Here is a 13,674-nt window from a genome sequence, read left to right as displayed (position 1 = left end):
TTGGGCGCAATGGAACACGTGTTGCATTGACTGAGGTCTCGTAGACTGGTGAGTGATGTTTTATAGAGTACTGCTTCCCTCTAGTGGCTAAATGAGTAATAGCATTCACTAAATGAGTAATGGCATTTAGACACTAGAGGGCAGTAGCACTCAACGAGACATCACTCATGAGTTAACAAGACATCACTCCGTGTTTATATTGACTGATATGTCATATTTCAAATGATCCTTGCAGTTGTGGATATGTGTATTGCTTGTTCATTTCCCTGTTGTTCGAGTCAAAGGTTTTGTGACTATTGAAAAGTCATGGTGATACATTTTATGTTTCAAATCAATCAATTTGCACTCAGGAGACTTCTGTTTAAGAAAAAGTCAAGTGAATAAGCAGTTGCATGTGATATACCTGTTTCAGATGAACCAAAAGAAATTCTTAAGATTGTTGAAATTAAAATAAAAATGGAAATGTGAAACAGACTGGCTTACTAAAATTTGTTGAACAATATTGTTGTTCAATGTAAAGAATGTCAGCCAAGGTCGGCCCCCCGACATTTTACCACATAAAATCTGTCCCCCTTGGCAAAAGGTTTGGACACCCCTGATATAAATGTTTAAAGCGTGTGCATTTGTCCACATCTGCAAACTACCACCACAATAATACATACAATTCCTTTCTTAACTGCGTTAATGAAAACAGATGTATTTGTTTGGCACAGTTTCAAGTTGTAACGAAAAAGCGTGAGAATGCACAGAATAGAACAGAATAGGCTCGCTAAACGTTTGCTTTTAATCAACTCATTTGTGACGTGGCCTAAAATGAAACCGAAACTCAAACTTGGGCGTATTAACAGGAAATGCAAGAACTCTGCAGAATGGGTGTGCCTTTTCTCTCTTTGCTCTTCCGGACTTACTACCTGTGGACAACTAAACATTTTCTATCCCGCATAAGGAAGGTAGGAGTGTTTTTAGGACCAGAATCTCAATTTACATTTGGATCACTAAATTCACTCTGTAGTCTATAGTTATTTGATGAACTTTGTCGTGTACATGTATTTTGTCATGTATTTTTTAATTGAATACTGTACTAATAATTGGCATCACAGTCCTAACAGTAACTCCTACTCTGGCATCTCTTGACTGGCTCCCCATTCATTTTAGAGTTATTTTCAAGATCCTCCTCTTTGTTTTCAAATCTCTGAATAATCTCGCGCCACCTGAGCTCATCCGCCCATACACACCTGCCCAGCGCCTCAGGTCTGTGGACCAGACATTATTAGAAGTACCAAGAACTAAACTGAGGTTCAGAGGGGATCGAGCCTTTTCTGTTGCTGGTCCCTCTCTCTGGAATGACCTCCCACTGAACATTCGGCAAGCCTCCTTGCTGCCCATCTTCAAAGCCCTCCTCAAAACTCACTTGTATTCTTTGGCATTTGACTCAGCATGACTTAGATTTGTTCTTGGTTTTACTGTTTGGTGCTTTCTACCGCCTTTATTACCGATTTGTCTTACTGTTTGTTGTGCATGTTAAATCGCTCCATGTACAGCACTTTGTATGCAGCGATGGCTGTTTGAAAGTGCTCTATAAATACTGTTGACTTGACTTGTTTGAAACCTTAACGTAAGTCTGAAAACCTGATTTGAAACAGTAACCCAGTCCTGAAATCCTATTTGGTATTAAACCCCAGCCCTGCCATGTCGCCTCATTGTGAAACTCTAATTTGAAAACCTGTCGTGAAATCCTAATATGAAACCGTAATCCTGATTTCAAACCTGAAATATAACTTTCAACCTCAAAACCTGCTTGAAAACCAACACTACTCCAGGCTTAAAACATAACATTGAAACATGTGTCAGGAATTGTTGGACTGCATGAGACAGTCTTGAATTTAGAAAAATTCGGATTAGGTTTAGATTAAGAACAAGCAGAGGCGTACCGTGGTAAGCCATCTAAGTGAGCTGAATCGTTCCTAACAAGTGGCGGCGGCTTTGCGGAAGGCTTCCTGTTGACTTGACTTGACTTGACTTGACACCGTGGCACATATAGTTTGTCCAAGTCGAATTGCTGCACAATTCCCTGCGGCGTTGGAACTCTTTCCGGGTAACAGCATCTCAACCTTTATTGCATTTTTTGTCACTGAAGATCAACAGTGGGCATCACTTTGGGCCACTGATAAGTAACGCTGGCCTCACAGTGCAGAGGTCTAGGGTTTGATTCTGGCTCAGGCCATCCTGTGTGGAGTTTGTATGTTCTCCTCCTACCTGCATCAGTTTTCTTCGGTAGTCTGGTTTCTTCCCATTCTAAATTGTTCCTAAGTGTGAATGTGAGAGCAGATGGTTGTTGTGTGTCCTGCGATTGGATAGGGACCAATTCAGGGTGTACCCCAGCAGGCTCTCTTTGTCTTTTATTATATCACTATACAATCATGTCACATCAAGCAGTTGTAATTGTGTCTTTTCTTTTTTGTGTGTAGCAAAACCAACATAAGGAAGTTACCTATTGACTCATCACCATGGTGTGCCGCTGTGGTCTGCTCACCGTCAACAAGGAGCCTGGTACAAGTTCAAATTGCAGTGCAAAACTAATGGGTGTTAACGAGTGATGGGTAGATGATACCCCAAGGAGTGTATTGACACATTAGACAAACTGTGTTGACACAGTATTGATACTGTGTTGGCCAGTCAATAGTCAAATGAGTTTGCATACAAAATATAGAAAATTTGTCTGTAATAACATTTATAATTAAAACACTTTACTTAGAGTATGTATGGGATCTGCGACCATAGTGAGGATGAAGCGGTTCGGAAAATGAATGAATATGTATGGAATTTTGTGTTCCAAAGTGTTCAATCACATGAAAAAACACAGCAAATAGATTCATTCATACATTTCATTGAGGAGCAAAGTTTTTGAAGTCTCTTTCCAAGACAATTTCTCCTCTTGGACACCAGTTTCCCTGCCTTCGAAAACACTCACTCATAGGGAACAGATGAAGAGGAAGATGGTGTGCATAAACATTTACGTGCCAGTGCAAGTGCATCAGACTATATTATATTTCCAAACATGTGAACATTTTCGAGAACGATTGAGGTCGAAGCAAAGCAAAACTCCAACACAGACACATGCAATGCCACCGGTGTGATCTTCATCCAACAAACCCACAACATGTCGATACAGTTTGTTTCCTTATTTGCACAATTCGGTGTGGCACATCCAAACGACACACTTCCTGTATTGGTTGCATTAATTTTTTGGGGGCCTTCCTGAAAGCATTATTTATATTTAAATGTGTTTGAGCAGGAAGTCAACAAATGAAGGAAGTACATTTAGCAAAAACCAGTATGAATGGATCACTGAAATTTGAAACCCTGTGATCGGTTTGTGTCTGCGTGTGTGTCAGTTCCCCTGAAGGCCATTGAAGTTGAAGTGGAGGTAAAGGACCATGTGGCCAACGTGGTTTCCACGCTGCACTATGAGAACAAGGAGGACAAAGCCATAGAGGCCGTATTTGTCTTCCCTCTGCCTGGTGATGCTGCCGTTTGCCATTTTAGTGCCAAGATTGGACAAACTGAGATTGTAGCTGATGTGAAGGAGAAAAAGGAAGTGAGTGAGTCTCCAAAGGTGAGAGAGGAGAAAAAGACTGTGTGAATATTACGTTTCCTCTGCAGGCTCGAGAGGAGTACGACGATGCCTTGAGCTCTGGCCAGCAGGCCTTCCTCCTCGAAGAGAGTGAACAGACCCCAGACATTTTCTCTCTAAGTGTGGGGAGTCTTCCCCCGGGAGAGAGCGCCTCCATCCGGCTGGAGTATGTCACTGAGCTGGCTGTGGAGGCTGATAGCGGGCTGAGGTTTTGTCTGCCTGTGGTGCTCAACCCTCGCTACCAACCTCAGGGTAGGACAACACATCACCGCTTTCAACTAAACAGAGTCACAGAAAGGCATAGTAGTGGACGTCCTTGGAAATTAAACCACCTAATTTTGAATCTTTGTCAGAGAGCAGAAAGTTGTGAAAGGGTATTGAAACATTGAAAAGTTAAATGCGCATTCAAAAGTTTGGAGAAAGTCGAATTATGTAAACCTGTAAAGTTTAGAGTCATTTCGGTTCATCTTGAAATTTCAAATGACCAGTTTTTCTAACTCTAGTATTATATCTGAGTATTTTATGTATGATAGTTGTACAGGATGATAGATATACTTTTAATCATTGATCCTGTTTTGGCAATACATATCTGAGGTGACATATCTGACATATCTGAGATAATTATGGAGGAGGTAATAGAAAAATATTGCAATCGATAAAAAAAAAAAAGTTAAACAAGCCATATGTCTGTTTGTTAACTCTGGGAAAAAAATACCATGTTTGTTTCAAACCAGGTTTAATATGCATTTCATTTTTACATGGAGATGACATTTAACATGTTGAGATGCTTATAAACTTAGAGTCATATGACATAAGAGCTACTTGCAATGTTTTCATCATTTTTCATTCGTTCTTCTTATGACAATTTCATGTTTCCAGGAAGTGAAGGTCATGGTGTCCAGGTGACGTCTATTCCTGCCTCTCAAGTGCCATACAGTCTGTCCTTCTCTGCGCGGGTGTCCTCACCGCGTCGTGTCTCCAAAGTGGACTCCAATTTTTCCCTGGAGCCCCTGCAGTACCTCGACAAGGAGCAAACTCGTGCGGCCGTACGTAGAACATTCAGGTGATCCGCCGTCGTTCACACTTGAGGCACGCTGTTTATTCATGTTTTGTTTATTTGGGGTATTTCAGGTTAAATTGGCTGCAGGACACACGTTTGACAAAGATATTGAGCTGTTGATTTACTATAAAGATGCCCACCAGCCAGCAGTTGTGGTGGAGGCAGGAAAGGCATCTTCCAAGCCTGGTGTGTTAAAGTCCTTTTCATTCAAATTGTTTGGATGCTTTCTAAATGCTCCAAATTCTCCTTTCTCATCCGTGTTGTGATTCAGGCACGCTGATGGCGGATGCGGCAGTGATGCTCAGTGTTTACCCTGAGTTTTCCCAGGCAGTGATGTCTTCATTCACCACGAGGGGAGAATTTGTGTTCTTACTGGACCGATCCGGAAGTATGGGAGGAGCTCGCATCGACAGTGCCAGGGTAATCAAAAAGAACACATTGCTCTGCAGGCTTTTTTTACAAAGAGATTTGGCAATGCTATCCTCATACACACCTTCACAGTTTAACGTTCCAAATAGAACTGTGGCAAACCAAACTGTACCCCCCAACCCCCTCGGTGGAAATGTGGTTTTCATTCATTCATTCCTTCTCCGTTACTGTTTCCTTCATTATTGATAACTCACTTCCACATAGGATACTCTGCTGCTGCTTCTGAAAAGCTTACCCATGGGCTGCTACTTCAACATTTACAGTTTTGGTTCCTCCTTTGAACACATCTTCCCGTAAGAATCTACCCTTTGTCAGTCCAATAAACTACAACATCCTATTTGGTCTCGCAGCGCGTGTGCTTGTACTTGTTTGTGTTTGATGGCAGTAACAGTATGGAGTACTGTGAGCAGACCATGAAAAAGGCTCTGAAGATTGTCAAGGAGATGAAGGCAAACCTGGGAGGAACAGAGATACTTCGGCCCCTCAATCACATTTACAGCCAGCCCTGCATTCCCAGTCAACCACGACAAGTATTACTTACAATAATGTCTTTCACAAGCACTCACCTACATTTACAAACTAAATTCTAAATTGAATTCTTTTTTCCCCCCAGCAATCTGTTAAGAGTCTTGATTTTGTAGCATTTCCCTTAAGTTGCAACTTGTACTGTCCATGGATGTGGATTCTTGATATTTTTTCTGGTGCCATTTGTGATCAGTCCTGGGATTTCAGAATTAGTATTGCTGGCAGATGTAACCTAAAATTTATTGGCAAAGGGATTTTTTTTTTCTTCAACCGATCACCATGGGCAAACTGGCACTTGTTGACGACAGCATTTCTCCGTCCTTTGAATTACTTAGTCACAGCAAAACTTACAGCCAACTTTGACAAGCAAAACACGTCTGTAGAGCCCTGCACACATGAGTACGTTTGATAATGGGCATCTCTGGTGAATATGAAATATGTTATTTCGTTGTTCTAAATGTTGATTCTGAACTGTTTTGGACGGTCACCGTAGTTTTACTGCTTTACTGTAGTTTTGATGCTTTCTGGCATTCAGAGCTAGATTTGGTCCTCAAGGATCAAATGCATGGCCAGTCACACCTACTGCTAATAATGGGCCGCATAAAGACATTTTAGTTTATAACACACACAAACACGCATTCAAATTAGGTATAACAGGCTGAGCAGGCACCGCTTGCCCAACTCTTTTGTGTGCACTTTGAAAAGGACTTCTGCTCCAGTCATGTTCTGTGACACTTCTCGGGATTGATGGTGTGTCATTTTTAAACCAAACGTCAACTGTCCCTCCAGCTCTTTGTCTTCACTGACGGCGAAGTGGGGAACACCAAGGAGGTTACAACCCTTGTGAAAAGGAATTCCAGTTCTCACAGGTGAAACCACATAGAGTATATATATTTACCTCTCTCTCTTACCTCTCTGAACTCCTCCGCCCCTACACACATGCCCGGTGCCTCAGGTCTGCGGACCAGACATTAGGGGTACCAAGAACTAAGCGGAGGTTCTGATGGGATCGAGCCTTTTCCGTTGCTGGTCCATCTCTACAGAAATGACCTCCGACCGAACATTCGGCAAGCCCTCTCTCTAGCCAACTCGTCTCAAAACTCATTTCTATTTGGCTTTTGACTCAGCATGACTCAGACGTGATTTATAGTTTTACAGTTTTTGCGCGTTCTACTGTAACGTATTGTTTTATTCTTTGTTGTTGTATTATGATCTTCGCCCTTTAGATACAGCGATGGTTCTTTTAAAGTGCTCTATGAATACAGTTGAGTCGAGTTAAGTAGATGTTATAAATCGTCACAATGTGTTTGAACCCAAGTAACTGTTTTGCAGGTGTTTCTCTTTTGGGATTGGACAAGGGGCCAGCACTGCTCTCGTCAATGGTTTGGCTAAGGAGGGCGGAGGTCACGCTCAATTCATCACAGGCGCTGACAGGATGCAAGCAAAGGTTCACAAGACATCGAACCAAATGATTTTGTCAAATCCTAAGGCGCACCGCTGCTGTTTCAAGGACATAATGGAAGGCCTTCATTAAATTATGGATTTAATTTCATCAGGTGATGCAGTCGCTGCAGTTTGCTTTGCAACCGGTTGTGGAGGACATCTCGGTCATCTGGGATTTACCGAAGGGGGTGTCTGTCACACATCTCTCTCCGCCTCTCACGACTCTTTTCCAGGGTCAGCGGTCGCTCATTTATGCTCAGCTCACTGGACAGGTAGGTAACAGCTCTGAACTCCCAACCACATCCACTAAAGCAGGGTTCTTAAAATAATATGAAAAGACATTGAATCCATCAATGTCAAAACAAGGTCAAATTTGGCATTCATTTGTCAAATCAAGCTTTCGAAAGTCTTAAAAATGTTGACACATGATGAATCATGTTAACACATGATAATTAGGATTTTTGTACATGATTTCCATTCTTAAAATAAATTACATAGTACATAGTAATAATAAATTATAATATATTGAATTAATTAAATAACATTTAAAAAATAGTTCACCAAATGACTTGTGTGGTAACATCTCACAATCACAACAGCAGAATCAACAAAACAGTGATATTGATGTGACTCTTTACTTGGTAAGAGCAGTTGCACATCATTTATGGACTCAAACGACTTTTGGACATGCGACATTGGCAGTTGAGTTGATTACATCACAGCAATGATATACACTTGAGCATGCCTTGAATAGTTGGGCATCGTCAGTCCAATGAGTCAGTATTTCAGGTCGGCCCGGTATCGGTGAAAGCTAAACAACGACGAGGACATACTTCCTGGTACACACGCAGGTGCCGCATACCTGACACCCAGCCAAATACAATAAAAATATGAAATAAAAGAATGTTGTATACCTTTCAGTCCCACAGACCTCAGTGACATACTGGACCTGTAGGTCCAAAATTGTTTTTATTTCACTAATCACCACACACGGCATGTGTGTGTTTCTGTTGTTTTTGTTTTACTTTTTTTCTTCATGTCGGCTTGTGCGGCGCCCTTGTCTCATGTGCAAATTCCATTCTCAATACCGTTTGGCTAACAATACTGCCTGAAATAGTGATGGACTGATGGACCTTCTATCAGTCTGACAGAATGACCACCTCTGGTCTTTAACACCGCAATGTTTTTTCAGAGTTCGGAGGAAACGGATGGTTCTGTCATGGTGAAGTACAGCCTAGCAGGCCATCCATTCCAGAGCAAGCTTGGCTTCCCTCTCCAACCCACAGAGGACACTGGGTAATGCAGGCTCTATTCATGTATTAGACACACTATTGCAGCACTCCGGCTTCAAAGGTGAGAGATTTTGGCTCTGAACCTCGAGTCAGTTCCAGCGTCCTCCCAAAATCCCCAAAAATGCATGTCAGGTTCGTGAGGACTCCAAATTTGTTTGTTTGTATCTTTAGCTTTCCTTCATTTTCGGCCCGTTTCGACTGTTGATAGATAGATAGAAGAAAGATACAATAATTGTCCATCAAATATAATAGAGTTTGTTTGTTTGATTGTGCTGATAGTTAGTAATGTGTACCTATTTGCCTTCTGCAGATTAACAATCCACAGGCTAGGTGCTCGAACTCTGATTCGCTCTCTGGAATCCAACATGGGAGAGAAGGATAAGGAAGTGACGAAAAAGATGGTGGATGTCAGCATCCAATCAGGAGTGAGCAGCTCCTTAACTGCCTTCATTGCCATCAACAGAGACAGTACGGAAGCCATACGGGGTCCTTTGCTGCGCAGAAGTGTACCAGGAGTCCGTGAGTGCTAAAAAAAAAAAAATCAATCTATACCGTGCCGTGAAAAAGTATTTGGCCACTACCTGATTTCTTTGTTCTTTGCATATTTATCACATTTTCAGTGCATAAAACCATCAAATGTTAAATTTCCGCAGAGACAACCCAAGGCAATAATTCCTTTGGCCACTGTGTAGAGCAGGGGTCACCAATGTGGTGCCCGCGGGCACCAGGTAGCCAGTGAGGACCACACCAATAGCCCACCAGTGCTAGGATTGTGATTTGCTAGTAGAAATTATGAATGAAAAATGCAAACACTGGCAATATTGTGAGACATCTTTAAGGTGATCAGAGCCTGAAAATTAAAATCATTAAGAATGAAATATAACACATTCTAATATTATTAAATGTTAGTTCAGACGTGTATCAATTTGGTGGCCCTTCACACAATCGGTACACATGAAGTAGCTGTCACTCTCAAAAAGGTTGGTGATCCCTGGTGTAGAGGGAAGGGATGTGGCATTTACATATTTGCGCAGAATCATTTGAATGCATTTCGTTTATGATATGACATCATTACAAAGTGGTATTGTTGCTCACTAATTCCCATGTAATATTCCTATTTTATTTTTCTCAAAGGTAAATCCTGTCCACCTTACACTATAACTTGTAAATACTGTAGTATCATGGAGACTAGGATTGCAGGGGTGGGGTGGGGGGATTGAGTGTGTTTCAAAACTTTTTCCTGGTACTGTATTTTATAGTCGATTGGAAAATCATTCCTTTCCAAAATGGAACTGTGAATTACACCACACCGGCTTGTAACCATAGGCTAATTTGGAAAGAATGAAATGTGTAGCAGCTACCGATTGCATTTCTAAGGATGGGTTAATTTATGACATCATTACAAAGTGGTTTTGTTGCTCACTAATTCCTGTTTTATTTCTCTCAAAGGTGGTTCTGGAGTTTCTTACGCTATAAATAGTAAGTAGCATCATGGAGACTGGGATTGAAAGGGGGGGGGGTGCAGGGGGGTGAGTGTGTTTCAAAACGTTTTTCTGGTACTTGATATGCAATTGGAAAATCACTCATTTCCAAAATGGAATTGTGCATTACTATTTCTCAGGCTTTTTTTTACTTTGTTCATTTCTTCTTTTTGTTTTAGCCCCATACCAACGTGGTTCTCTTCAAATGCAAGGCAAGTAGCATTGTGCAGACAGGCATTTGAATAAATAATTCAATTTCTATCAGCTACCTATTGATTTCCTAAGTGTAAGTGAGCAGAGGACAAGGCTCCATTTGTTTTTTTCCCCTTAGTTTTCCTTTGATGGTACAGGTAAACCTGGCAACAAGGATTAACGAGCACAAGTAATGGCAACAATATAATCTATTGAGTGTTGCAGATCAAAATGTGCATATGTATACACACTGTATTAAAACAGCAAGGGAAAAAGAAAACAACAACCAAAGAGAAACCAAACATACCATAATTGGCAGCTGAAGTTCTGTGTTCAAAATTTCTCAACTTTAACTGGAGAATTTATTTTGAAGGACTGACAAAGATGAGAGCAGGGGAGAGAGAGAGAGAGATTTAGAGATTATTTTACAATAATTCCAAAAAAATCAAATGAAATGAAAGTTAACAAGTGAAAATCACATCGTGCTTTTGAGGTGTGGTAAAAATATATATATTTTTTTAAACAGCCTTGCAAAACAAGCCTGGACAACAGTGATGGTACCCCCCAAGAAACATTTGAAAATAATTTGACCATTGGGATGTTCAACCAACCAAACCATAGGAAATATGATACAGCTATTAAATTGAATATCATTAGATACCAGCTGCACCGATTCTGGTTCAATAGAATATATCAAATTACACAGTATTCACACACTTCGTTGGAATACTGTAGAAATTTATTGAAAATTTGTATCATAATCTTACAGTGCATTCCTCGCTATTTGCTCATGTGGTTTTCTTTGTTTTTATTTTTTGTTTGATTGTTTTTTTTTGTTTGTATTTTTTTCACAAAGGGAGGTGTTGTTCCATTGAACCTCAAAGCAAAGGCAAGTAAAACATAGCAGAATTTAATTTAATGGAATATTTAAATATTTTCTCAAGTGCCCCTTGAAGGAAATAATGAAGGTTGTCTCTCCCTCGCCCCTGGCGCATGTTCTTTATCCAAACAGGAAAGCGTCATTTTAAAATGAAGACACTAAGTATGTCAGTGAAAGAAATGTCGTTTCCTTCCGAGGAAATACCTGATGCTTCTTGTAAGTTGAACATGCACACAGACACCACCAAGCTGCATTTAGTTCTATAAACACAGAACAAAAAGGCTCTTTCAACCTAAAACACTGTCACACTCAACTCACCCAAAAAATCACACACATACACATTTTCTTTGTCTTTAGCTTTCTGGACATGCAGGTGGAACTACTGTACATACAGCACAGGCTCTTAGTACAGGAAGAACAATCAACGCACTGTGGAAGTGATGTCAAGTAGTAATAAAAAGATTGTTTTTCTTACGATGCCGACAGTGGATTGTTTCCCACTGGAATTTTATTAATTTTTTTTGAAGGAAGAGGTTTCACTGTACAGCATACATAGATATGACTTATTGCAACCTATCTACAAAAGCCCTCCAAAATTTGCAGGGCAACAAAGTTGCAGTTGACTATCTGACAAGACCTTCCTTTCCCCACAATCCAGCCATCCAGACAACCCCAGACACTTTGCTGCAGCTGGTGTCTCTCCAGAATGCGTCGGGCTGCTGGGAGCTCAGCCCGTATCTAACTGCTGCACTGAACAAGACCAGAAAGGAGGTGGAACAGCCCAAGCCAGCAAAGGTAGGACTTTATTTTAAATGTGCTGTAATACCTATTTCACTTGTTTGTGTAATCTGTTTTTCTTTGGTTCCGCCGAACTCAGGTGAACGGGAACGTGTGGGCTACCATTCTGGCTCTTGTTTGGCTTCATGGATTCAAGTCGGATGCTGAAGTCGAATGGAAGCTTCTTGCTCGTAAGGCTGTGTCATGGTTGCTGGCTCAGAATGGTAATTACCCATAGCGTTTACCGCAGAGGTTTTTTGTTTGTTGAGTGATTTTGTATGGCTGGGCATTGTTATGAACTTTTCCATTCAATTTACTTAGGTTGTGATTGTGTGTGTGTGTTTGATTGTGATTCTTCTGGTCACAATTCGACTCAATATCAATTTAAATGCTTCAATTTCGAGTCAATAAGAGGTTAAATATGGCATGTCAAGTCATGTTTTTGTTGCGATAAAACATCTGGAAATAAAAATTTGCACATACCAGGAACTTAATCGTTATATTGAGTACAAAAGATAAAAACATGAAAGTTGTGTCTACGAGCAGCACTGTGGTCAACTAGTTAGAACGTCTGTCTCCTAGTGTAGAGGACCGGGGTTCGATTCCGAGCCCCAGCCTTCCAGTGTGAAGTTTGATTGTTCTCCCCATACCTGTTTGTGTATTCTCCGGGTACTCCGATTTCCTCCCACATTCCAAAAACATGCAAAGTAGGTTAAATGAAAACTTTGAATGGTCCCTAGGTGTGATTGTGAGTGTGAATGGTTGTTGTTTGTCTATGCTTGTCTGGCAACCAGTTCACGGTACCCCGCCTATATACCCGAAGACAGCTGGGATAGGCTCCAGCACACCTGCGACCCTCATGAGGAAAAAGCGGAATAGAAAATGGATAGATGGATTACAAAATATATATAATGCAATACTTTGATGAAATGATACTTTTACTCACCCAGATTATTTTGTGTGTGTGTTTTTTTAAGCACCATGTATCACAGAGTGTGTCCTGGCTGGAAATACTTTGTTGGGCTGCAACGTGCAAAAAGAAACGCTGGGTCTTTAAGGTCTCCAGTACAATGAAGAACCTGCTGATTTACTCCCATTGCTCTGCACCATTTGCCATTCCTCCTTATTTGGTTGTTGATTGGTCGATTTTTAGTGTGCATTTTATTACCGTTTTCCTATATATTGTAATCAAAACATTTAAATGATATGACATATAATGACTGGTAAATGGGTTGAATTTACAAAGGTTACAGTATTCTGGTCTAGACTACAAGTGATAACCGAGAAACCGGAACTACCGTACATTGTGTCACAAAGGACAATGTGTAGAGTCTATGTTTGTTTTTGAATAGGATTCTAAATTCTGTTTATGTTTAATTCATCTTTCCTGTGTCTGTCTGACTGTCTCTCTGGCCACTATTAAATAATAAAGACTTCACTGGTAATGCTTTTTTTTCCCTTGAGGAGTAGAGTCACTCATGTCTCTTTTCCCGTACATGGAGGTGTAGATGATGAGTATACAGTAAGTATCACTGATAAATCAACAACTTTTCGGCGCGCCAACCTGTATAAAGTACCAAAAAACTCCTTATAAAGAGCAAAAAATCATTATAACATCCCAAAGCATTTTATATGTCAAAATAACGGCAGAAAAAAACCCACGAAATTTTCAATGATATTTATTGTAGATCTCCATAATACAATGTCCAGTAAGTTTCCAGTAAATCAGATTTACTGGAAAGTTCCCAGAAATGAAAGCATTCGAGTAGACTCGCACCATTCTGGGCAAAAGCAAACGAAACTACCTGTTGGGGATGGGGGGGGGGGGGCGGAAATTTTCAGAATCCGTGTGATTTGTGCGATACGGCCATTTAGTAAGATTCACCACAAAACTATAAACCAAGTATGAACTATGGCTAAACCGTATGAGTTGACAGGTATGAATTAACATTGGTCAATTT

General features: G+C 40.7%; 1 protein-coding gene across 2 annotated transcripts; it reads left to right on the top strand.

Annotated features, from left to right (window-relative positions):
- The first annotated feature begins 831 nt into the window (after nucleotides 1-831).
- LOC127608763 (von Willebrand factor A domain-containing protein 5A) lies at nucleotides 832-13,151 on the top strand. 2 transcript variants are annotated; one of them, XM_052078110.1, is made up of 20 exons: nucleotides 832-950; nucleotides 2,469-2,550; nucleotides 3,396-3,598; nucleotides 3,664-3,886; nucleotides 4,514-4,680; nucleotides 4,766-4,880; nucleotides 4,966-5,114; nucleotides 5,328-5,416; nucleotides 5,509-5,653; nucleotides 6,438-6,517; nucleotides 6,981-7,095; nucleotides 7,205-7,363; nucleotides 8,284-8,387; nucleotides 8,694-8,902; nucleotides 9,833-9,862; nucleotides 10,044-10,076; nucleotides 10,913-11,152; nucleotides 11,595-11,731; nucleotides 11,814-11,937; nucleotides 12,691-13,151. In XM_052078110.1, the coding sequence occupies exons 2-17, from the start codon at nucleotides 2,508-2,510 to the stop codon at nucleotides 10,951-10,953; spliced, it is 1,905 nt and encodes a 634-aa protein (XP_051934070.1). In that variant the 5' UTR covers nucleotides 832-950; nucleotides 2,469-2,507; the 3' UTR covers nucleotides 10,954-11,152; nucleotides 11,595-11,731; nucleotides 11,814-11,937; nucleotides 12,691-13,151. The 2 variants fall into 2 exon arrangements, with proteins under 2 accessions (XP_051934070.1, XP_051934072.1); XM_052078112.1 differs by lacking the exons at nucleotides 9,833-9,862; nucleotides 10,044-10,076; nucleotides 10,913-11,152; ... (1 more) ...; nucleotides 11,814-11,937; nucleotides 12,691-13,151 and having other exon boundaries at nucleotides 8,284-8,444; nucleotides 8,694-8,839.
- Nucleotides 13,152-13,674: the final 523 nt, after the last annotated feature.

This window comes from Hippocampus zosterae, chromosome 10 (genome assembly GCF_025434085.1).
Source record: "Hippocampus zosterae strain Florida chromosome 10, ASM2543408v3, whole genome shotgun sequence".
Taxonomy (NCBI): Eukaryota; Metazoa; Chordata; class Actinopteri; order Syngnathiformes; family Syngnathidae; genus Hippocampus; species Hippocampus zosterae.
Note: the sequence above shows the minus strand (reverse complement) of the source record. Positions and strands in the feature narration are given on the sequence as shown.